Genomic DNA, 25,087 nt, shown 5'->3' with positions numbered 1-25,087 from the left:
CGCATTTCTGTGTAATTTCGCATGTGGTGTTGCATTATGTCCGGGATGATGCACGTCTTTTTATTTTTACCGTAGCTGTTTTGATATTGGAGTAAATGCTTATTTTCGAAACATCCCCATTTCTTTGAAATGGTTTCGTCCGTTTATGCAACTGTTACTGCGCTAATGACGACCAGTCGCGCTGTCCTGATACACCGCGAATGTGCGAGTGTTCCCTGTAGACAGTCCCGGGAGTCATTTTTTTGCACATTCCAGGAGCCAAACCAAAATACGTTCATGAACCAAGTCCAAAAAACCGAAACGTGAAAATCGGATGATCGGACCTGATGTACATTTCTCTTTCTATAGATTGTACACACAAAACACACATCTTTAGATAATCTGGCCATGGCAGGTTAAAAAAAAGTAACCCTGAATCATACTAGATTAGCGTAAATGCATGTTAATGCGTTCAAAACAAGAAAAAAATTGTTTCCGGGTATTAATCTCTTGAATCACGGCGCTGAATATTGACGCAAAAAATATTTCGGGCATCGCGCGCCCTTCCCGCGTCACGTGTAGGCATCTCGCATCTCTGATTGGTTGTTGCGTCTTAAGATGACTGAGCCGACGCGCGTTTAAACAATTTTTCTTTGTTCGATTTATCACACTTCACAGAGAATTGTCGCCAATGGCTACTTCTTTTTGTTGCAATATATAATACTTCACGGAGAATTGTCGCCTATGGCTTCTTGTTGTTTTTCACATGAAATGGAGATTTTATTAGCTATTTGTCTCCATCTAACTGCATCTAATTTCATCTCCAAGCATGAGTCATGTTTATAGACTGTTGATTCACATATGTTCCATGAAATGGGTTGTGGATGATGCATCTGTTGAATGCATAAAAAACAGGGTTTTCCACAGTGTCTATCATCACCTTCAGTTGGAGGAATTATGTTGTTATTTACAACTAAAGGTTATTACAATGTAATAGCAAACAAGACTTGGCAAGCAGAATTGGTGAGTCTAACATGAAAGAGATGAATTACAGTCAGTCAAAACACCCCACAAGGTAAGTATGGGTTTACTGAGGAATGAAAAAAAAATTCTGTGGCTGGAAAGAGAAACCATACCGTATTTATTCCAATAGCGTACGCATCTCTATTAACGTACGCACCCCCGATCTGGGGCCGATCGCAGGCCTTGCACTGGGAGCCGAAAGATTCAAATGAAAAACCCCATTAACGTACGCACCCCTTATTCAGAATTTTCCGTGGATCGCAAGGAAATTGAAATAAACAATAAGCTTTATAGACGTAGCCCTATGCTAGTGCTTGCTTAAAGGGATTTTTTTAAAGTGTCTGTGCAGTATTTTAGGTAGAATCCAACGTCAAGACGACAGTTAGCGCCACCAAATTTCACTTCCGGTAAGTATGTGAACAGGCAGGATAACATCCAAAGGTAAGTGATCGCAGCAGAACGTAGATGCCGGGGAAGATCATCAGGCACACAGCGCCGTGGAAAAGGTTTGCATTACATATCGCTACAGTGAAAAAATATTTCCTGTATATTGTTTCCCGGTATTAATCTCTTGAAACGCGGCGCTGAATATTGACGCAAAAATATTTCGTGCACCGCGCGCCATAGACTGTATGCAAATCCCGCGTCACGTGTCGGCATTTCGCATCTCTGATTGGTTGCTGCGTCAGCCGCCGGCGCTGCTGGCGGTAGACTTGAGCTGGCCGACGCGCGTGTAAACAATTTTTCTTTGTTCGATATCGGCGCTAAAATGCTATTTTCCACAACCACACGTCGATATTCTAGTGAAGAAATGCATAGTTTCAAGAATCTATGGGGTAAATATATGTTTCTAAGCGGATTTTTAGCGTTTTCGACGTGATTTTGTCGTCACTTAACCCGGAAGTGTGGACCGCGGCGTGGGTTTTCTTTTAATACCCACGCTAGATTTTAGCGTATTTTACCCTGCATTTTACCAATCAAAACAATAAACAACTCCCGCTTAAGAGAACCCTGTAACAATTTAGATCGCAGCAATTAAGTATTTGATCAAATTATTGTGGATGTGCTGGCATTTCAGCTGTATTATTCATCGGGAAAAGCGGCCAACTTACCGGTAACATGGCGGATGGTGCACCGAGTCAGCTTACGATACTTGTAAAAATTATATTTCTAAATAAATCATGCTACATCGTATTTTATTTTCTCATATCACACTTACTTACTCAAGGTATAAAATATGTCTTTATTTGAACAGGGACATTTTTAACCTCTTATTTGAAGTATAACATGAACTATTCTTCGGAGTGGTGCGTAACAAGTACTTCTGGACACATTGTGAGGCCGGCTCCCTTGCCGGCTCCGATCTCTTTCCGATTTTTTGGGGACAGAACCCCCTTTAACGTACGCACCCCGACTTTGGCCTTGGTCTGGAACACCTGCTTGCGACATGAAAAGTTTAAAAAGTGCGTACGCTATTGGAATAAATACGGTAGATGAGAACCAGTGGGGTTGCCTTTTAAAAGGGGGATGCTGAATACCTATTTTTCTTGAACCATCCTCCCATTTGTGACACATGCGCCACCAAGGAATAACCTAGAAAGTAGGACTGTTTTGCACTGGTACATTTTGATGGATGAGGCTTTGGATCCATCAAGTGGAGAGGAATGCTGACTCATCGGGAAAATGTTCCTAGCCAGTGTAAGTGTTCCTAGCCAGTGTAAGTGTTCCTAGCCAGTGTAAGTGTTCCTAGCCAGTGTAAGTGTTCCTAGCCAATGAAAGTTTTCCAAGCCAATGAAAGCATTCCCAGCCTGTGATAGTGTTGCTATCTGGCTGCAGATGTGTATCAAGCCAGAAGTGAAAGCGTTTCTATCAGGTACAGGTTTGTATCAGGCCAGAAGTGAATGTGGGGAAGGCAGATGGGGAGCCAGTTTGGAGCTGATAAGGATTGAAACATCAATAATGCTGGTGGAAAATGGAATTAGCTTAAATCTCCCTGCATACGGAATCCTAGGCTTCCCAAAATGTGGAACAGTACTCACTACTCATTCAACTCTCTTGCACTTAGGCCTACTAAAAATAAAAATCTTAAAGTCTTCAATTTTTTGGGGGGAATTTAAATGATGCTAATTTTTCAAATTTGGCATGTCAAATATCTTTAAGAACTGTTTATCTTATGACAGAAATAAAGATATTGTTACAGAAATGTGACAGGCTTTTTCAAATACACAATATACTTTAATAGTTTTAAAGAACACATGGCAACATATTAAATGTTGTGCCATTGAGAATCAAATCAATAATACCTGGTTGCAGGAAAACTCCAGAATTTGTTTGAATAAAAAGTTTCTCGTTGCCAGGCAAGGTTCACCCATGCAGGTTCAGGATCTCCCAAGAAACAATTTGGCGGGTAATTGGTGATCCCTATCTGGATCAGCAGGGCTGATTTTAGCTACTTGTATTTTCTGCTTGTCAGTCAGCAGGTCAGGCTCAGGTTGGCATGGAAATGAGAAGGGCTTGGATCAGCTATTACGCCATGGTTGACCAGAATCAACCACCCGCCACCTCTATGCACCAAAATGGCTCATTGGCTTTGTTATGGGGGGGCTGTAAATACGAGGAAACAAGAATATACTAGGGATGGAAGCAGTGAATAGTTGTTTTAAAGCCTTTATAGGGCAAATATCGCAAGGACTGCTGGTAAATCTGCCACATTTCTCTTCTATTGGAACACAAGTATGCATTACCAAAGTGCGTTTTTCCTATAAAAAGCCACTTAGTTCATCTGCCCTAAAGGTTTTACTGTGGCCATCACTTTGCTACAGGTCACGGCTGAAGTTCACTTCTGTGGCATTTTACCTCCCAACATAAAACACTTCCAGATGAAAGGGTGAGTGTACCAGGACCACCAGATTACATTTACAGCAGTGGGGGAAATGGGCAATGCCAAGGGCCTGTCTGCTGCACCCATCAGACCATTACAATGTGACGAATGAGTGTGGTTTTGGGAAGGGCTACCTTCTTGGCTCATTTTCTCATTTGTGGGACATTACAGTCTGTAACATTTCCGGACATTAGTTGGCAGGCCAGCACTATTTGTTGTGTGGTGCTCTGACAGAATATGAAGTAGGGCCTAGTCATGTACCTTTCCTTTCTATCTAGTACTAGTACTAGTATCTACATGTAATAAAGTTTTTCAATCCATTTATGACAGTGCAAACACAGTCCATAAGTTTCCATCACAAATGATTTTATGTGCATATTATACATTTTATGCTAAATGGATGTCCACATGAACATGTAAAATTTATGTAGTTTACTGACTTAATTTAGTCACTTTTCACTGCACAGGCTTGTTAAAGTTCAGAATGGTGCTTGACAAAGACAGGCCTTTGGACTTGTTTTGTTTTAATAGACTACCAGTATCCCAGTATTAATCATCAGCATAAACTGAACCATTAGAGTTTACAGCTTTCACTTTCAGTGTTTTCCACAGCTGTAGTAGACAACCAGTTTACATTGAATCTGACAGACCAGCATCAATTCTCATCTTACCTACTGCCTGGTAAATTATTTTCTACAGCAGATATTTGGCTTGGTTTGCACATTTTGTTGGAGAGTTCACTTGAGGAAAATAGGACAAAACCATGCCACTACAAGACAGCCAGCCAAAGGCCTGCTTGCAGATATCTGCCCCCTCCCCCCATACAGTTTACATTGGCCTGGTCTGATGCCCCCAGAGGCAGGTGTGTGTTGACAGAAGCTGTGTACACCATGGCTTCCATGTGGACCTGTTGTCAGACTGGTCCTTCCTGTGGGGCTGTACTGGGGGAAAGGCATTTCCAGGTGGAATTCAAAGGGAATGCCACAACAGAGACCAGACTACATTCATGTCTTAGTGCAGTTCTTTAATTGTCCAACTTGTTTCTTCGAAGGGCCTCTTTTGAAACATTCCTTACCAAAATTTTCCTCAGCAAGTCTTCTTTTGCAGTACAGCCTACACAATTTTTTTTTTCAGAAGAATGACAGCCAGTTACATGTACTGTACCTGTACCATGAGAAATACATGTTACTCTCATAACCTTCTCCCTGCTAGTGCTACCTATCATCATAACAAATACAAACTTGGTACCAAACAGCTACCATACCGTGCTGATGGTTAAATTTCCCTTGTATTGCAATACAAATTTGGTGCCACAAGACAACCTCAGCAGAAAGGTCAACCTTCAGCTTAATTGGGAAACTGTTGCCCAAGTGAGACGTTTAGCCAAATGGCTAAAGAATTTAAGGAAAAATGGTGTTCTGTGTTGAGTTTTGTATTTCATTGTCAATCCCTCGCAATTTAACAGCAGGAGATAAAGAAAACAAAGTGAATGAATTCAGTGTGCCAAAGGTCAAGTTGTAAAGCTCTTTCCAAAGCTGGACACTCCAACCATGTGGTACCAGAAGCTGCTCAAGCCTTATAATTAGCTGTCTGGGAATTTACAGGCCTGAACTTTGCATAGTTATGGGAGTTCACTTCACCCAGCTGACACCCGACACCCACACCAGCCCTGGTCTGATGGGCAGGGGGTTGTGTTACACTGTGACTGAGTGAAAACTGAGCCTGGAAATCTCACAAGACGGCATGAGATCTCAACAAATATGGGAGGTGGCTTATTGTGAGCAAATCAGAGTTTATACAAGACTCTCCTTAATATCCAGCTTTGAAACTCTCCTTAGTATCCTACTTTGAAACATTAATACTAACAGCCAAATTTGTGGTTAATGATTTTTCAACTGACAGTATTTTTTTTAAATGTTATTTTCCCTGTGTCAAATACTTTCAGGTACAAAGATATTGGTAATAACATTACTAGTATTTTGTATATTACAGTTCATTTTAGGTGATACAAAAGGAATGTTTAAAAAATGTCCAAAAGTCAGTTGCTCTTTGACTTATTGTATACACAGCTAACTACATGTACTTTACAAGTTAAAATATACATGTGTAGCGCAAATTGTCTCAGTCAATATACTGCACCTTGTCGTCCAAGCAATGATTGAAAATAGGTTATACTACTTACATGACAGAAGCAATATATTGTTATGTCTACCTACAAGAATTCAGTCTTAACTGGGCACTTCACTCTGTCTCCTTCAGTTCAGGCATAGAAAATGAGTTCTGGGATCTGACCACCCTGCACTCCTGTCCCGTTGGTGCTCTCCGATGAACACTGGAACTGGAATGTGACATTCCCAAGGGTGATCTCGCTGACCCCCTCCTGACCAAAATAGCTCAGCTCTGCCCCGTCCAGGATTGCACTTGCAGTGTAGAAAGTGTCTGGATCGATCTGCACAGGGTGTTTGAACCACACAGGGAAGGTGTTGCTTGAACCATCTGAGAAAAACTTTACAGTGTTCTCTGACAGCACCTTCCCAGATTGCTTGATTTCTATTTTGACTGTGTAGTCTGCAGCCCCAGAGCTCGAGCCATACAAACCAAAGCCTGCCATAAAGATGCGCTTGTCCACTGCAAATTGTATACTGTCACACCTGCCCCTGTATCGCCACTGGTTGCTGCGGTAGGCAGAGGACTGGAACCGGTGACACCTCTCAGGCTTCATACCGTTCCGAGGCACTAAGGGGAAGTCTAGCACAGGCTTGTTCCTGGCTGTGTAGTAGAGGAAGATGTCCGCAGTCTCCTGTAGTGTGAGGATCCCGGACTGAGCAGCACCGTTTGCGTACTCCTCCAGACTCATGGCAGGCACACGGATCAAGTACAGTGCCCGGCCCAGCACACGCCGCTTGTTGTTGGCATTTGGCTGTAAGTTCTGTCTCCTGCACTCTGTCTCTGCCCAGCGCGCAGCTGCATCAAATATTACAATCTCCTTGGCGTTCAGGCTTTCTCTTCCCAGCACAGTTTCCAGTGTCTCATAGTCTATCTCCGTGAAGCCCTCAGAGTTGAGGGCCAGCTCAGCTTGTGCGTCGATGACCTGCCAGCACCTCTGCATGAGTTCAGGCTCCTCGAACAGACGGCTCTGGGAGAGGAGGACGCAGGCGTTCCTGGCACTCAGGCTTGTCTCCAAGAAGGTGACGCAAGCCTTAGCCAGGTGTGGCACGATGTACTTCTTGGCAGAATAGAGGGTGGCCAAAACCGTGTCAGGCTCTAGGTCAATCTCATCACAGTAGAGATACCTACAACATAAAATAGTGGTTTTGAGAGGGCAAAACAGAATAATAACACAAATTGGTGTTGTCTTACTGTTTCACATTTTATGTTTTCTAAGACTTGGATTGACACAATAACAACAACAGATTGCAGTCAACAATTAAAGGACAACACCTTTAATTGTTTTATATACATACACTCACGAGTCACGACACGACATACATATGCTGGTGAGAAAGTCTACTCACTTGAGCATTGCTAGAAAGGCTTGTGGCTCCACATCGGGAATTTCAATGTCGGTCTTGTTTTCCGCCAGTCCTCCGAAGAACATGGCGTAGAAGACGGTGCTGCCGGTAGCCAGGACGTACTTGTGCGCCGGGATCCGCTTGGCGGCCTTGGGCGGCCCGACCAAGAAGTGAACGTCACTCATAAGTTCGTTGTTGAACATGAGCCCGTTGCGCTCCCGCACGGTCGGCTTCAGGCCCTGCCAATTGGGTACGTCTGTGGTGACGGGGGGAGCCGGGGCGACTGCCGCCGCGCTGCTCTGCTTCTGCTGGAAGGTGGGGACGGCCTCCTGCTGCTGAGCCCGCGGGACCGCCCGGACCTGGACCGGCTGCTGCTGCTGTACCACCCCGCCTCCGCCCGGCTTGCCTGGGATCTGCTCGTTGCTCTCCTCCCGTCGATCGCCCATGTTGACTCTGAGGCAGTGCGATAGGAGATGAATTACTTTCATGCTTCCTTCGGCAGAACATCTAAACTACTGTCTACTACGGAAACCATTCCCTCCGCGCACCATGTACCGATCAGTCTCGGCAGCTACCCAGAGCTCTGGCAGCGCAGCTACCATAGGCGAGGAAAAACCTGGACTGATGTGCGTTACTTATATGCCTTGTACAGTAACAGTGGTAGAAATATCCGTGCGTGATACCCAAATAGGGAGGTGACGGTCAGAATTTCTACCAGATCACACCGGCTTCGTGTGTCTACGTTTCGCTTCGCGGGAAGACGGAAAAATGAAATGAGCTCTCGATGCAACAGCGTAATAATTTCTTAGCCAGTCTGTCACACACCGACGTTACTACAAATTTATACAAAGGCCGAAAGGGGATCGCCCCATACCCGGCGAATTTGCATTCATGTCGCGTCTTCCTCTACTTGTCATAAACGCGACGAGTTTCTGCAGCTTATCGCTGTGTTCCCATTCCGGCAGTGCCGGGGAACATCGACTGAACCTTAGGTTGGACTTTACTGACGTCTGCTGCGGCAAAAAAAAACTGAGACATCGATGAGAAACTTGAAGACAAACGACTACGAACGCAGCTCGGCGTACCTACCAATTTTCTCAATTTCCCGGCTTCCTGCACTAGTATTCACCCACCCATGGGAAGGAGTAGTATCTTCGCTACGTTCAAAGTTAACAAGGCTTAGTTAATTGGTGGTTTCGATCCTAGGGTACGTGGAATATTACCTAGAAGAATGTCCAGCTCCGAAAATGACTTGCCCCGGGCGCCATATTTGGCTTCCCACTTACTCCCATGATCCAACGCGTGGGGTGGGACGTACCACTTGGGAAATGGGGTATTTGTTTACAAACAAACCCACAGCAGGGGGAACAAAAAGTTTTATAAAACTTTTTTTTTTTCAGAAGAAAAACAGCAAGCATACAAAACTTTCATTTCACAAAAGTGATATGAGTATAACAGTGCTGAAATAAAAGTTTGCTCAGATAGATAATGTTTAGAAGCATAATTTTCCACAGACCAGATTATAGAGAATGATTTTATGCATAATTCCCAAATCCCTGGCAATATAAAGGATGAAATTTCATTTGTATGCAATAACTACACCATTGCCTGTACACAGTGGACAAAAGATTTCATAAAAAACATAACATATTTCCCCAGACCCATGTCTGTACATCCACCGGTTTGCTCACAAGCTGGAGTTTGGGGAGCGGACCCACGAGGTGTCGATGACAGCCCTGCGCCTGGTGTCGAGGATGAAGCGGGACTGGATGCACGGTGGCAGGCGGCCCTCAGGGCTGTGTGGAGCAGGTAGGGCTTTTTTTTTTTGTTTGTGTATATCAGGTAGAGAGCCCTGCAAAGCAACAAACCAGGCCAAGTTAATTTCTTGGTTGCAAAAACCATTGTTTTGGTTGAAAAATATCAGTTCTACCTGTGAAGCAGTAAACTGAAGAACTGTCAAGATATTTGTATCTTATGTTGTTGAAAGATTTTGATTGAATAGCATATTTTGTAAAGTTTGGTTGGAGAACCTCACCATTGTTTTAACATTACTCCTGTAGATAGAGAAATAAAAAAAGCCAATGCCTAATAATGAGTTGCCTCTCCATGTCTTCCTTGGCAGCGCTGTTGGTGTCTGCTCGCCTGCATGACTTCCACAGAACTCAGAAGGAGATCATCAAAGTGGTGAAAGTCTGCGAAGCAACCCTAAGGAAAAGGTAACATTTTCTCATGCAGTCTGTAACTCATCATCATGAATAGATTCTCATAATGTTTACTTCACCCTAAGAAGTTAAGTTTTGTTGTTGGTGTATGTATTTCTGATATTGTGTGATGGAGGGGTGAAGTCTGCCATCTCTGACTGCCATGTTTGTTAACTACAATGTGGTGGATTTTGCCAGACTTGTAAAGAAACTGCACATTTTTCCCATGGCCCACAGATTGACAGAGTTTGAAGACACGCCCTCCAGTAAGTTAACCATCGACGAATTCCACAAGATTGACCTTGAGGAGGAGCAGGACCCACCGTCCTTCAAACACAGCAGGAGGAAGGCCAGGCAACAGGTGGGCAGCAGCAGCTCATTGATTGATTAATTGATTGATGAATAGATTGTTAGATTGATTCATTGATGTTACATATGTATGTTTTTGATGTGAAGAAAAGAGTTTGTGTGTGTGTGTGTGCATGCATGCATGTATAAACCCTGTTGTGGTATACAGTTGGAAGAGCAGTTAGACAAGGAGATTGAGGGGGAGCTGACCAGTCTGGAGGTGGAGATTGAGAAGGAGCTGGAGAAGGAGCGGGAGAAACGGATGAACAGGATGAAAAGCCTGCTGGGGGTCAAAGGTAACATATCTCTATCTCTTCCTGATAATTTGTAATAGATGTTCTGGACCTTTCTAAAGACCCTATTTTTCCAACTTATTAAGAGTAAGGTAAATCAGACAAAGTTGTCATGTTTCATGCTCCTTTCTACAAGATGTACATGTGTATACATATATATTAGAACGTGTATACATATATATATATATATTAGAGCGGAAATACCTAAAAGATGCAGGAATGTGAGGCAAAATCACAAGTTGGAAAAAGTTGCTTGAATAAGTACTCTTGGCTGTGACTACAGCAGTAGGGAGAAGGTGTGTAGGTAAATTATTGGCCTGTCAGTCTGTAAAGGACACCTTGACACTGAGGAATTGAGCAGGGCTACAGTGATAAGGCCGGGACAGTCCATCTGACCCGCTCGTACTTACCTCCTTTGTGGCTCCCTGTGATCTTGTATTTGTACATCGTAAATCAAGCGTGATTTAGTTGCTATCCACAAGGATCCTTCAGCTGCCTGTAGGATGGATTAGATTCATCTGTGGTGCACTTAACTATCTCATCCCTGTCTGAGAGAACCCTCCATCATGGCAATGGTGCAGGGGTGTGCATCTGTCTTACTTGCAGGAGGCTCAGAGTTTCAAAGTAAAGTGAGTGCAGTCGATCCTGTCCATGCAAGACATGAGGGCTGCATGTAATACTCATCAAATCCTGGACAAACTAAGGTGTTAGCAGCCTTACCATTGCTGTTTTCGAGCCGGCAAACAAAAAACTGTGTACAATAAGATTGACAAACAATAAGAAAAGAGCATACATGTATATGATAAGCACACACAAAGAAAACAAACTTGTAAGCCTGGTAAGGAAGCTACATGTATATATGTTTCCTCACAACGACAGACAGTGACATTGGAGAGACACGCTCCCCCATGCCACCCCTGGAGGGGCAGGAAGATGGGATATCCTCACCTGGAACCCCCTGCAGCAGAGTGGACTCTCCCAGTGTTGTGCCTAGCAGTAGCACCTCAACAGGTGAGAGAAGACCTTGCTGTAGATTTCCTTGTGGATTGTTTGATTGCTAAATAATGTAGGAGGTTATTACATTTTGGAGAAAGTTTCAGGCATGTGGTTAATTTCTTTAACCATACTACGTATCCATGCTGTAGTTTATGTTCATAACCATTAGAACATAGGCAGAACATAGGCCTATCCCCCTTGCAGCTTCCTTTCCAAATGCACATTACCAGTAGTTGTATAGAAATTGTTCACTTACTGTACTGTACTAGTACATATATATATTTCAGAGATTACTCAAATCTGCTGTTCTGTCCCAGGAAAACCCCCTGAACAGCAGCTGGCAGAACAGCAGCTGTCAGAGGAGGATGTGATGGGGAAAATCCTGTCCCCCTTCGCTGGGATCACGCCCGCCCTCGGACCTGAACCCACACCTGAGAGTCTCGGCATCAAGGACTCGCTCAACGAGTGTCTCAAGGTGGCCTCAGAGAAAGGTGGGTATATGTATTAGAATAAATGTTTTTACATTTTACCGTACAGTAATTTTTTTAAAAGTACTTTTTTGTGTATGAGTCAACATGAAATACCTTGAAGTATCAATTTCCAAGAAAATGTGCAGCCTGATATGATTAAGTTGTCATTACTGTGTTGCTGTTGGTTGATGTTTGTGTTGTGTAGAAGAAGGCACAGAAGATGAAGATGGGGAGAAGGAAGAGGGAGGAGAACTGGACCTGACTGGCATCAATGATGAGGAACTAGACTGGGTAAAGAATTTTCTTATGTAAATGTTACTAGAATTTGATGTATGATGGTTTTGAAATTGAAAACCCATTGAGAAATGCCAGTACCAGTAAGTAAATTTTCAATTTGTATTGTGCAACATAAATAACTTGCACCATGACCTAGATACATCATTGCTAGTAATTGAAACATATAGCATTATTAGGAACAGCTGTTCTGTAGATGTTTCTTGTTTTACACTTTGCCTTTTTATGCCCCTTGTTTAAAACATTTTCTAACCGCCAACACCTGATAAGCAACTGATGCATAATGTTTTTAATGTTTTACAGTTCTTGTTAAATGACGAAGAGGTTAGAATAAAAACAGAGATCTGGACGCAGGCCAACGCAGACTATATCCAGAAAATGAAAGGTTAGAGGATTTTATTCTTTGCATTATGTACAGTAGTGCTTGGGCATAAAATCACCTGTTAAATGTACAAAATGTACATGTACAAGGCATCATTGGTACATATCATCTCTAAAGGTATATTGGCTGCCAACCTGAGCTGACTTTCTTTGGTCTGTTAGCATACTGCCAACTTGTGTGTCTGTCACTTACAGTGTAACATGATGTTCTACATTTCAGAGAAAGAGGAAAAAGAAGCTTTAGAAAAGGAACAGGGAATTCATAAACCTGAGCAGAAAAAGGTGAGGTTTCTTAAGTTAAGCATCATTGTACAGATGACGTCTGTCATTGCACAGATTAAATCTAGATGAGACGTAAAATCTGGTGAGAGTGTTTAAAAAATGATACTTTTGCTGCCTAGCATTGTATTGTACATGTATAACATGTGTACATGGTTGAGGTGTGGCTCTGAAATACAGCAATCCTGTAGCGTGCATTTTTTGAAACCAGTAACAGTTAAGTCAGGACTCAAACCCCTGACCTTGTGGTCTAGAAACAGGACAGCTGAGTGCAATGCACTAATCCTTCTATGCTCATCTGACCCCTGACTTCACAGAAAAGAAAGCCCAAGAAGAAGCAGCCCATCCAGGCCAGCACAGCCGGAGAGGCCATTGAGAAAATGTTACAGGAGAAAAAACTCCAGCAAAATCAACTATGACGTTCTCAGGGACCTGAACAAGGAGACGGAGACCAAAAAGCCATTAGACATCACTCCCAGCCGACTCACACCCAGCAGGCTTCAGCCACCACTCATATCCCCCACTGTCCCAGCCAGGACAGCTCTGAGATTACCTACAGTTGGTAGCAGTAAGAGGTAAGAAAAATTCAGCAAAGGGACAAGATGAAACGGAGAGCTTGAAGGAAAAATTGACTGTTTTCACTTCCTTAGGCTGTGCGAACCAAAGTGCCCCCCTGATCACCCACCAGTTGACATCCTGCAAAGGCTTACATGGATTAGACTGTTTCTTGGCACTGTGTTTTGAATTCATGATCCGAAGTACATGAATACATTAACATGATATTTTGTTGTCCTTCTATTTCCACAGACCTCACGTGAAAGTTGAGGAAACAGAAGAAGTGAGTTCTTTTCTCTCTTCTTGGGATATTTTCTGAAGTGCATATTGTTCAGCCAGATGAGTTTACGACAGTACCTCAAGACACTATTAATAGTTTGTATAGCTGATGTCATTGTTGTGACACTCCTGCATTGGCCTTTGTTTGTCTAGAAACTTGTTGGTAAGAGACCAAAGCTGGAGGGTTCGGAGGTGGTGGTGGAGACGGGACCAGTGGAGTATGCAAAGGTGGAACCAGGTATGCCCTTATAAACAAACAGTCCATGTGGGCCATTATGAAAAAGCCAGGTATGCCCTCATCAACTCAAAAAGCAAATAAACAATTCAGATGTGCCCTTATGAACAAACTGAGTATACAAACTGAACAGCAGATGTACATGACAGAAAAACTGACGTTGGTCTACTTGCAAATAACCGTGTACAAAATTTGTGTTTGTTTCAGCAGAAATCAGCAGGGAGAGTGTTAAAGATGTGATGTAATATCTTCCAGGTACCGTGGACCATGAGGAGGAGGCTGAGGAGGATTACTATGAGGAGGATGAACCAATCAGTGCAGCTCAGCTCATGGGAAGGACAGGTCTGTACCAGATCTCCTCACTTAGAGCTACACACTGTCACTGTGTGTTATTTGGCCAGTTCATTCACGATTACCGGGTATGCCTCATGTGGAGCATTTATATGCTGGATCACTACAGTACTTTCCTCCTAAAGTGCACTAAATGGCTAGCATTGCAGCCTTTGATTATATTAACTTCATGTACCTAATGATGTTTTAGTGCCTGTGTTCTTACTTCTCCAGTGTTACTTGGTGAAATCATTTCAAGCTTTATGGTAACATGTTGTTGCAGAAGTTGACCATGAAGACTATGATGATGGCTATGACATGGATGAGTATGATTGACAGCTGTCAGCACCAAGGGGAGGGACCAAACTGCCAGCATTCTTCCTCATACAGTAATAGTTAAGGAGGATTGGAATGTCTTTTTTATGTTCTCATTCCTAAACAGTATGGTCTGTGTCTAATGTTTGAAAGACTACCTCCATGAAAGAACAAAGTGTACAAATTAATTTATTTCTTACTTGTTATGAAAGATGCAATGTGTGTTGTTCCATGCAAGCAGGACTCAATATCAGTCAACTTTTAGTGCTTGTTTTAGGAGTAACCTTTTATTACCACAGTACACATGAACTTTACAGTAAAGGGAAATAAATATTTCCAATTTCTGAAAACCAACAGCTTCTCACGGCTATCCCAGGAACAGCAATATAAGAAGCAATTTGGTGCTTTCAAAATACTTAGTACCCCCTGCCTGTTTATTTTTACACACTTGTAGTTTAACTTATCATTGTTTTGTACATGCCATCCAGCCCTGTGGAACTTTTTCTTGTACAATCCCTATGACATCGAAGGCACGTTTTCCAAATTTATTTACACACAGTGTTTGGAGATGTACAGAAGTTGAGAACTGTGTTGTTCCCTTATAGATTGTCTGTCTGTGTCAAAGCTGATTTGAGACTGTTGTAAAGATTAAATAAAACTTTTGTGACGTATTTGAAACAGAAATGTTCAGGATGTTTCAAAGTCTCCAGGGATGCTCCAAGAAGGACACTGGGGATTGCAAATATTTTATTCTGTCACTGTTTTTTTTTTAATTTTATTTATTATGGTGATATTTTTTTTACCAAGGCTCCCATACTGTTACGTCACCGAGTAAATATTTCACTTTTAAGGAACTGCTTCTTTTCCTGGTAATCTCTAATCCTGATTATTTCTAATACAGTAAAACACGGATATGAATTACAGAAATGTTGGAATACTTTGTGTTCCTTTGTCTTGTCTTAATCTTCTCAATGTAAGATACTGTTACACAACATCAAGAAGCAGTTTTTAACAAAACCTTTTGTAATCTACTGTCTCCTCTTCCTGGCCTTGCTCCCCTCTCCTGTCTTCTTTGTCTCGGATGCCCTTTTACATCCTCCCTTCTCTCTCTGGCGGCCGGCGTGCCTGACTGTTCTGTCACAGATGGTGTTGCACCACGATGTGACAGCTGACCAGATATCCTCACAGACCTTGTCTGCTGTACGACCGGGAATGTTGATGCCGTGGTCTCCTCCCTCCACCCAGTGCACCTTCGCTGCCTCTCCCATGGGGCAGACATGTTCTCTGGAAAACATTCAGATATTACTCTAGTGGTGCCAAGAGATCCACTCACAGATCTGTGTAAAGAAAGGAAAATTAGTATCTTTCTTTACACAGATCTGTGAGTGGATCTCTTGGCACCACTAGAGTAATATCTGAATGTTTTCCAGAGAACATGTCTGCAGTAATCAGGGTTCAAATTCATGTTTGGGAATAGGTGCACCGATGTACTGACACTTAAATGTCAAACGACACTGTAAACTAGTGTACACTAGTACCTTTACATACATACAACAAAAATAACTAGATGCACCCATAATGAAAATTAGCTGGAAGAAACCTTGCTACAGATACAGCAAAGGAATTTGCATTTGCTGGCATAAGTGTGAGGAAAGGGGACACTGAGTAACCCACCTGAAGGAGCCTTCTGGGCACATGGGATCTTTGGTACCACTGATGAACAAGGTTGGCAGCCTGAGTCTGAAGATGTCTGTGCGAAGCTTGTCAGGCTGTCCTGGAGGGTGGAGGGGGTACGACAGGCAGATCACCCCCGTCACAAACCCGGAGGTGTCAGCGAGCGCCACACCTGGGGGGAGGAATATCCAGACTACAGGTGACACGTGGTTGTGGATAAATTAGCAGGTACCTAGCAGCAGGTAATCCAGCCCAGCAAACAACAAGAAGCTACAAAACAAGTTTTAGTGCCACAAACGTTTCAATATAGTTACTTGATAAATAGTTTTTAGAGTGGAACTCATTTTGCAAGAAATGTTACCGGTGCTGACTGATGCACACATACCTGCAGCAGCCCTGGAACCCATGGAACGACCTGTGAAAAGAAAGGAACTGTCACTGAACATTTTTCCCTGTAACTAAAAGAAATTCAGTATCAAAAGGCTGCAACATAAGGAAGTTAATATGACTACAGGTCATCAACAAGGTCAAACAAATAACAAGCAAAGGATCAAGAAATAGCAGAGGACAAATAGAAATTGTGTACCTGTATGAAGGCAAAAATTCTACTTATATATAATAGAAAAGTGTTGAGGTCACTAACCTCCAACAAAGCAACCCTGTAATGTAGGAGCAATCTCCTTCCGTAGATAGTCCTGAAAGATAACACGGACGATCTGTAATGACGGTAAAACTTCACGCAATGGTAGTAAAATCGTGCACTATCACTGACTGCATCTAAAATTAAGAACACCAGATCTGCATACAGAAACCCACCAGTACTGTAGTAAAGGCCCTGATCCTGTAGCTGATGTTAAGTGCTTTACAGGTGAACCGGAGGCACAGGTAACCGTGACGTGCTAACACCTGAGTCAAGCCCTGCAGGTGGGCATGGTCCATGTCTCCTCCAGCTCCATGAGTCAGGATCACTCCGTACCTGGGAGGCCCCCTATTGGGTAAGGTCAGTACTGCAGGAAGGTGCTTTTTGTTGAAAGGGATTTGAACCTGAAAAGTAAACCGAAAAATAGCGTAACCCACACTTGTTGTTCGACCCATAATGTATCTATATATTGATAACGGTACAACACGGCAGCATTGTTGCTTAGATTGGTTCACATTTACTTTACAACATGAAAGTTTTCAGCATAGAGAGTGCTGAGGAAGATGGCAGTTACGTGCAAGTCAAGCAAGACAGTAAAAGTCAAGTTTTGGGTTTTACATTATTTCGGTACATGGGTTAACACGTCAATATCCCTTATAACGTAAAGTCTCAGGCTAGGTCTATCCAAGGAGCTTATAGGGAGGCTATAAGGTATGACTTCCTAGGTCTATCGCGTATCGACGTGCTCCTATGTAACGTTACATGTATAAACAAGAACCTGACCAAAATTAACGTTACCTCTTCAGGCTCAGCTATCTCCGCAGTTGGGTCAGACATCGCGAATGAACCCATCCGATTGAAGAGTTCTATGTCGTCATCCTGGCTGCATAAGTGAGTCAACAGACTCATAGCATCAACTGACTCCTTCAAGGTATAAACTAGTCGCTGTCTTCTGTGGGTCGTGTTGTTGTGTTTCCCGCCATAAGTATGACCTTTGGCCTAACGCGGAAGTGAAAGTGCTCACGTGACTGGAGTTCGGCGAGAGGTTGAGTCAGTAGGCTCAGTGTATTGTAAATAAGAGGTGCGCACTTTGTTTGCTTCCTCTTTGTTCCCCGCTGTTTGATTAGCCTGATAAACTCTGCCTGCTCGTGTGTACACTCTTAAACTTCAGATAGCTGCAACTGCTGTTCTCCTAACTACCAGGGAACGGAGGAGGAAGCCCAGTTCTGTAAAAAAATTAGTAGGACCGAAACTTAATACAAAAACATCTTTTACTTTGTTTCATCACTTCAGTAGTTTCGGTCGCGTCTGGCTGTTGTGTCAGTTCCTCTTAATCCCGGTGCTTTCTCCCGCCCATTTTCTCCACAGGAGCAACAGGAGAATTCGAAGCCGAGATGATGATCACCGTGGTTGTGCTGTCGCTGGTCGGCGCCACCCTCGCCCTGCCACCGAGGGATGGAGGGAACCACTGGGCGGTGGTGGTAGCGGGGTCCAACGGATGGGGGAACTACAGGCACCAGGTATTACATTACACACCGTCAGGAAGATCTGAGTTGTATCTCTAGGCAGGTGGCTTTTATTTAGCGTCTTAAAATGGTGCAGTCTTTGTCTGCTACTGCCACCTTGGCTCTGGTCCTAAAGAGACCTCCTTGTTGTTGTCCCGTATGGGAGTGTGGTCTACCATTTGGCCTACAATTTGGAGGACGTCAAAATATTGTAGAAAGACACACAAAAACAAGTGGAAGCCATACATCTGCCTGGAGATAAAGAAACTTCAGGCCCACTAATTTGCATGACAGACTGTGACAAGACCAGAGAGATTTATATCTAGTTACTAAGTTAGTAGATGTGGGTTCCTTGTAGACAAGGGGGTTGCTTGTAAGAAATATAAACTTGATATAAAAGTATGTATTTTACAACTAACAAAATACCTGTTTTGAGGGTCCTTCTGACAGGGCCTCATGGTGTCATTACACACACACTCATGATCTCATGAGTGTGTGAGGAAATGTATTGTGTAGCTTAATGTGCACTTGTGTTGTGCAATGACTTGCAAAATGTTGTATCACACCTATGTCTCAGGTTTGTTGACTTTGTACAAAAGGGAAAGTTCTTTTACTTCTTCACAGTCAGTTCCACAGTGTGCAGACTCTCATATATCTCTTATTATCACCATAGACAGTGCAAGTTTGCCTATCTGGTCCTGCACAGCTCAGGTAGTGACGAGTGTCTCATGATCGTCATGGGATATTTTTGGGCAAGGTGTGCCAATATTGGACTGTACCATTAGTGACAGGTATAACAGTCTACTGACCAGTTGGATGTTTTTAGCGAGTACGGAATTCAACAACTATAACTGGACACACTCTCATGCGTAATGAAAGTTTGCAGTTTAGATTTTGTATTCAGATAATGATTTCCTGCTGCAAGCGGTTCTGAATCAGATTTTCCTGTCTAACTGTCAGCTGGCACATTTCCAGCCGGATCCCAGCCATTACTTAGTATGCCAGTACTGGCTGTTCAATCTTGTTCCTTTGAGTTTTAGGATATATGGAATAGAAGAAAACTTAGGGCTTTAGAAATAGAAGTTCATGACTTCGTGATTTCATTTCTGGTTACATGGCATGGGGTATTGGTTGGTGTCAGAAAAGCAGTTCAGAGTAAGTATTAAATAAATGAACTAAATTAAAACGGGGACCAGGTGATTTTGTGATATTGGTTTCCTGGGTACTGAAGAGGAAGTGATAACATGATGGTCACATGACATATACATTTTGATGTCGGTAGCTGGCGAAATATTTTTATGAAACATTTCCAGAAAGTGAATATTTTTTTAGCCTTTTGGTTGACAAAAGCCACGGAAAAACAACCCAGTGAACGAATTAACCTCTCAGTTAACACACTGTTAAGGGACACAAATCTATTAACCCTCAAAATGTCAAAGTCAGTAGGCTTCATTAAGAACCCGGAGGGTTGAATGGAGCACAGAATGCTGAAGTGAAGCTCCAGGGTTATCAGGAGTGTGTAAACGGTATCTCAGAGTTGTGTGCACAGTGTCGAGGGCGATAACCCTGGAGTGGTGAGTCAGCTCACCTGTCTGCAATCACCTGGCGGGCATGTCAAGTCCTTTGTTTGCCTGGAGTCACGAGGGGAGTTGCATCATGCATCTGCTGTCGTCCTCTTTGTCTAATTGTTGTATGATAGTCATATGACTTGTTTCACTTCTACTTCTATACTTCTGTCATTGGGACAATTTATACTGGACTGGTTGAGCACTTGTTACTTTTATATGAAAAAGGATAATAGTTCAAGTCAATGTTTTAAAGAAGTTTTAAATAAATATATAAAAACAAAACAGCTTGTTGCAAATGTCTGGTTGTGAATACTGTCACATTGGTGCAAGAAAGAATTTTAGAATTAGAGACCCCTAGCAGCTGTTGTCAAACTGCAGTCTTTGGTCATCCAGTGAAAAGAGCATCTTAAAATTGCAAGATACAAGTTAAAGCCACACATCTGTTTGGAACTTAACTGCTGTACCATTTTGTTGTTGCCATGGTTACAGGCCGATGCCTGCCACGCCTACCAGATCCTCCACCGTAACGGCATCCCGGATGACAGGATCATCGTCATGATGTATGATGATATCGCTAACAACGAGGAGTGAGTTCAACTGTTTTTACGCTGTTCTTCACTTTTGTACATATTTTCATTTGTTTCGGACATTTCTGAGTTGTGTTGTGTATCCAGATGCAGACCCATTTATTGTTTTTATGCCTCAAGAATAATTAAGTACAAAAATGTACTTCATCATTACTGGTGCTACATTTAATCAAGGAGGTCATTGATGAAAAGCCTGCAACTTATGATAAAATACCAAATGAATACTCCACAAAGTAGGACTTCAGCTTGATTTTGCATGTAATTTTGGTGCATCCAACTATGGAATTAGTCACCCTTTTCATGTGTTCTCCAGAAATCCCACCCCTGGTATCATCATCAACAGGCCCAATGGCACAGATGTGTACAAGGGGGTTCCCAAGGACTACAACAAGGAGGTATGTTATTTCATGCAATTGCCAGAATTAATTGACTTCATTAACACTATGTCTAAGTTCATTTTCTAGTGGAACATTTCCCCTGGAGCTTGGTTAATGCTGCCATGTCCAGGTAAGGGTAATGATTTATATCTTCTGACATGTTTGTGACGCTGTTTTAGGATGTGACTCCAGACAACTTCCTGAATGTTCTGAAGGGAAACAAGGAGGCCATGGCGGGGATTGGGAGTGGGAAGGTTCTTCAGAGGTGAGATCTGTGTATGAAGGTGTGTGTGTTGATGTGTATGAAAAACAAGGAGTAATAGCAGTTTCCAGTACATGTATTTTGAACACTTAAATCAAGTATGAAAATAATAAATATATTAACGGAGAGTTATAATCGATACTCAAACACCTTGAAATGTGACTTAAGATCTAACAAGACGTCATCTAAAAAATTGTGCTTTTCTTGATGCATTGTAGTTGATGATATTCTTTCTTGGGCTAGATCAAAAGTTCACATTGCTATGAAGTTAGATGGAAGGGGAAAACCTTGTTGAAGTTCACCCCACAATCAGACCCTTATAATGAGAAGTTTCTATGTCTCTTTCCAGTGGACCAGAAGACAACGTATTTGTGTTTTTCACTGACCACGGAGCACCCAACCTGATAGCTTTTCCTGAGTCAGAGGTATCACAGTCATCTTACTTAAAACACTTGTAATTCTGGGAAAAGCCTGATAGATACCAGTTAAGTCATAAAGCTTAACTAGTATTCCATTGGAAAATTTGCCTGGCATTTGAGCACAAAACTGTAGAACCTGGAAGGGTAGTTACTCTTCAAAAATGAGACCACATGCTGTTTTTACCTGTTGCTAATTAACTAAACACTTCAACTACAAATTCAGCTTTATCAATTGCACTTTTGTGTCTCTTACAGCTCCATGCGAAGGACATGATGGAAGCTCTGCAGTACATGCACGACAACAACATGTATAAGAACGTGAGTGTTGTCTCAGCCACTTCGCATAGATTCATGGTGTATCTGTGCCATTGAATGTTTTTACAATGAGAAAGTAGTCCCATTGTGGGCAAAATGTCTCAAGCACTTATTTTACTGAAGCACAAGGGAAAAATAAATGGAAGTTTTTAGCTATCATGATGTAATTGAAGATCATGGAATGACATTCCCCTCCCCTACAGCTGGTGTTCTATCTGGAGGCCTGTGAGTCTGGTTCCATGTTCCACAGACACCTACCTGACAACATCAACAGTAAGTCTCACATCTCCAGGCTTTGCTGGATGTTAGATGTTAGAGTCAGATGGTTACACCCCTATGTCCCTATTTCCTGACACCCACATATTCCAACACCCCTATGTTTCATGCAACTCAACGTATGTTTCAACAACCCTAAAAAGTATTTGAACATAGGGTATCAGAACGTAGGGATGTCCTCAAGATAGCTACTGGGGTGTAGTCGTGTCAAAATGGAGTCAAAATTATATATTGTTCCTTCTTTTATCTTTTTGTATAGTTTTTGCGACCAGTGCAGCCAATCCCCACGAGTCGTCCTACGCCTGTTATTTTGATGAGAAACGGGAGACATACCTCGGCGACCTGTACAGTGTGAAGTGGATGGAGGACTCGGACACGGTAACCAGATTCTACCTGTATTCTAATGATTATGTTACATTTAGTACAATGTATTAGAGTAGTAAAATGTATTACAATTAAGTAATTGGTCTAAATTGAGAGTGAATTACCATCTTGCAGAAAGTCTGGTTGAATGTGACTGTGAAGTTGAAGGTGACTGCATAGTTCAAGGTGACTGGTTGAAGGTGACTGTATTTGTTGTTAACAGGAGGACCTGAGGAAGGAAACTCTGCAGCGACAGTTCAAGATTGTGCGACGAGAGACAAACACTAGCCATGTGCGCGAGTATGGAGACATGGTGAGAGAAATAATGGAAACAATCTGAGTTTAGGAACTCCAAATTTGTGTAGATACATTGCATGTAAGCTGAGAATTCTGAGAAAGCAAAGATAAAAAAATTGACATGCTAGAAATTATGCCGTGTGTTGTTTCTTTCCAGAGCATGAAGAACATGACCCTGTTGCAGTTCCAGGGAGGCAAGGTTGATGTGCCACTCACCCACCTCCCACCCTACCCTGAAGTGCCTGTAAGTGCACACATTTTTCTGACACATCAATACTTAAGTGTGACTTCTGGTACTACAGCAATTCGTGTGAAGTCCCAAAAGGCTAGCTCAGCAGGGAGAAGTTTAAGGTCAGAAACATGTCAGAAACTGTTCGTCTCATAATGCCGTAAAATGTGGGCCTTTGAACATGTTTCCCTTGCCTGTGTTCTTTTCCATCGAGAAGTGTTTTACTGTGTTCCACCTGTCCCCAGCTGGATGCTGTTCCTGCACCTGATGTGAAACTCGCTGTCCTTCAGCACCGCCTGAAGGCCGCCAGGACTGAGGAGGAACGGTCAGAGATCACCGACCAGATCAAACAGGAGTTTGCTGTAAGTCAATCTCAATTCCATCTATAAACATGCCAGCAAGGATCAGAAATCAGATAAGATACCAGATTTTTATACATTCCCATTTTTCCAGATCCACAGTTGTCATGCCTGATCACCTAATAGAATTATTTTATACTTATTTTCAGGATCGTAAGATGATCCAGACAACGGTGGATACCATTGTGCGGAAGGTGGCGGTGGACTCAGACCAGGCGGATCAGGTGCTGAAGGATCGTACCAGGGACCTGACCGCCCACGACTGCTACAAGCGCGCCGTCACTCACTTCCGCCGGCGCTGTTTCCTCTTCAATGTGGTATGCTCCTCCTTCCTGGGTCACATTCCAGCAATAAGTATTTATGTCCCTTCATGTCATTTTGGAAATAAAATAAGAAAGGAGTCTATTACATATGTACTATAACTATGGGGCAAGTGCCTAGATCTACTGGAACATGCTTTGTTGGGAACTGTATGTCTGGAATAAATTCATGCTCAATATGAGATGTTGTTCATGCACTATATATATTGATGTTACTTCCCATCTCTACAGTATGAGCATGCCTTGCGTCACCTGTACACCCTGGTGAACCTGTGTGAGGAGGGACTACCTGTGGACAGGTGGGTTACTGGTGTTAATGATACTACATTTGTGCAGTCAGTTACAAACAAAAAACTAGCTTACAAGTAAATCCTCACACCATTGCCACCCTTACACCAAACAACATCTTTTTCCTCGACAAAATGAATATGCCAGCTGTGGAAGCATCAAGTTTAGTAGATAGGGATTGTAGGGTGTTAGTATTGATGTTCTGTATTTATCCATCACAGGATCACAGGGGTCATGGATCAGGTGTGCATCGCTCGGAACTGAGGACACTTATCCTCAAGGTCAATGTTGGATATGCAGGACACGTTTTACATTTTACTTATATTTTTTATCATTTTTAACACATACACCGAGAACTGAGTGCACCACATAAATTTTGAACAGAGAATGCTTCAATTTTTGTTAATGACCACTTTTAATGTTTTTAAATACATATCAAGATTTTTGCAGTCAAAACTGATTAGCAGGATAATAGGGTTTTTACACAACCAGTAAAGACTTCCGTAAGCATGTCTTTACTAGTTGTGCGAAAAGAAACCCCCCAATATCCTATTTCTACCAACCTAATAAAATTATTTTAGGTAATTGATTAGCAGATGTTTGAATCATATGATCACTATTGTTACTACTTACAAAATACTACAAATTTCAAATGTTGATGACTACTTTATGAATATCGCTGCAAATTTTCTTATCCTTGTCATCTTTTGCTGATTTTATGCCATATATGATTATACTATGTTAGACATTTTTGTATCACTTACCTTCAGCTGCAGTGTTACACCAGACCTTACATGTACATGTTTGTGAGGCTCTATGGTTTTTAGCATAATTGTCAAGTTTTTGAAGGAGCTGCAGACATAGGCATTTGCCTTTCAAAGAGCTGTGCTATTTAAAGATATGTTTGTGCCACATTTTTAACAGATTTCTATTATTAAAAAATTCAAAACTTTTAATGTCAATTTAATCTTTAGGTGGCACTTTTTGGTGGAAATTGTACTTGACGGAAATGAACATGTTAATTACTGTTAAGGCCACACCAATTTAATTTGTTGGTTCTCGGATTCGCCTCTTCATTTTTTCCTGATTTGCAAAAAAAAAAAAAATTCAGAATCAACTGCAAATTGCTCATATTTTGCCCTGAACAGTTGAAAACAGTCCTTTTTTTCCTAGTCGTTTACAGTTATTCCATCTTTCAATGCAGTGGTTTCATTAGAAGTTCAAAATTCATTGTTTA

The 25,087-nt window shown here is 42.3% G+C and overlaps 4 protein-coding genes across 7 annotated transcripts in view; 2 read left to right on the top strand and 2 right to left on the bottom strand.

Moving 5' to 3' along the window:
* The window catches only part of LOC109471020 (transcription factor IIIB 90 kDa subunit-like), a 23,373-nt gene extending 8,267 nt beyond the window's left edge, over window positions 1-15,106 (top strand). Inside the window, 15 exon segments of the mRNA XM_019770182.1 lie at window positions 9,055-9,204; window positions 9,518-9,611; window positions 9,834-9,957; window positions 10,114-10,240; window positions 11,117-11,248; window positions 11,551-11,724; window positions 11,909-11,994; window positions 12,301-12,382; window positions 12,599-12,660; window positions 12,975-13,054; window positions 13,056-13,232; window positions 13,465-13,495; window positions 13,645-13,729; window positions 13,982-14,068; window positions 14,340-15,106. Coding sequence (XP_019625741.1) covers window positions 9,055-9,204; window positions 9,518-9,611; window positions 9,834-9,957; window positions 10,114-10,240; window positions 11,117-11,248; window positions 11,551-11,724; window positions 11,909-11,994; window positions 12,301-12,382; window positions 12,599-12,660; window positions 12,975-13,054; window positions 13,056-13,232; window positions 13,465-13,495; window positions 13,645-13,729; window positions 13,982-14,068; window positions 14,340-14,392 — 1,544 coding nt within the window. The 3' untranslated portion in view covers window positions 14,393-15,106.
* Window positions 3,280-8,716, bottom strand: LOC109471022 (BTB/POZ domain-containing protein 6-like). Of its 2 annotated transcripts, none has more exons than XM_019770186.1 (3): window positions 8,485-8,704; window positions 7,399-7,848; window positions 3,280-7,176 (listed from the first exon to the last, which is right to left on the bottom strand). In XM_019770186.1, the coding sequence occupies exons 2-3, from the start codon at window positions 7,839-7,841 to the stop codon at window positions 6,144-6,146; spliced, it is 1,476 nt and encodes a 491-aa protein (XP_019625745.1). In that variant the 5' UTR covers window positions 7,842-7,848; window positions 8,485-8,704; the 3' UTR covers window positions 3,280-6,143. The 2 variants fall into 2 exon arrangements, with proteins under 2 accessions (XP_019625745.1, XP_019625744.1); XM_019770185.1 differs by having other exon boundaries at window positions 3,282-7,176; window positions 8,619-8,716.
* Window positions 15,107-15,132: 26 nt separating the features above from the next.
* LOC109471024 (testis-expressed sequence 30 protein-like) lies at window positions 15,133-17,672 on the bottom strand. The gene is made up of 6 exons (XM_019770190.1): window positions 17,484-17,672; window positions 16,862-17,089; window positions 16,689-16,740; window positions 16,431-16,460; window positions 16,046-16,217; window positions 15,133-15,655 (listed from the first exon to the last, which is right to left on the bottom strand). Exons 1-6 carry the CDS (start codon window positions 17,592-17,594, stop codon window positions 15,400-15,402), a joined length of 849 nt encoding a protein of 282 aa, XP_019625749.1. The 5' UTR covers window positions 17,595-17,672; the 3' UTR covers window positions 15,133-15,399.
* A 47-nt stretch (window positions 17,673-17,719) lies between these two features.
* On the top strand, window positions 17,720-24,888 carry LOC109471023 (legumain-like). 3 transcript variants are annotated; one of them, XM_019770187.1, is made up of 15 exons: window positions 17,720-17,766; window positions 18,054-18,205; window positions 20,248-20,345; window positions 20,659-20,740; window positions 20,902-20,987; window positions 21,334-21,409; window positions 21,659-21,721; window positions 21,922-21,991; window positions 22,254-22,372; window positions 22,581-22,670; window positions 22,812-22,898; window positions 23,129-23,245; window positions 23,392-23,559; window positions 23,794-23,861; window positions 24,072-24,888. In XM_019770187.1, the coding sequence occupies exons 2-15, from the start codon at window positions 18,080-18,082 to the stop codon at window positions 24,112-24,114; spliced, it is 1,293 nt and encodes a 430-aa protein (XP_019625746.1). In that variant the 5' UTR covers window positions 17,720-17,766; window positions 18,054-18,079; the 3' UTR covers window positions 24,115-24,888. The 3 variants fall into 3 exon arrangements, with proteins under 3 accessions (XP_019625746.1, XP_019625748.1, XP_019625747.1); XM_019770189.1 differs by lacking the exon at window positions 17,720-17,766 and adding an exon at window positions 17,791-17,913; XM_019770188.1 differs by lacking the exon at window positions 17,720-17,766 and adding an exon at window positions 17,791-17,925.
* The last annotated feature ends 199 nt before the right edge of the window (window positions 24,889-25,087 follow it).

The sequence above is a fragment of the Branchiostoma belcheri genome, unplaced genomic scaffold (assembly GCF_001625305.1).
Source record: "Branchiostoma belcheri isolate BF01 breed outbred unplaced genomic scaffold, Haploidv18h27 scaffold24, whole genome shotgun sequence".
NCBI lineage: Eukaryota > Metazoa > Chordata > Leptocardii > Amphioxiformes > Branchiostomatidae > Branchiostoma > Branchiostoma belcheri.
Note: the sequence above shows the minus strand (reverse complement) of the source record. Positions and strands in the feature narration are given on the sequence as shown.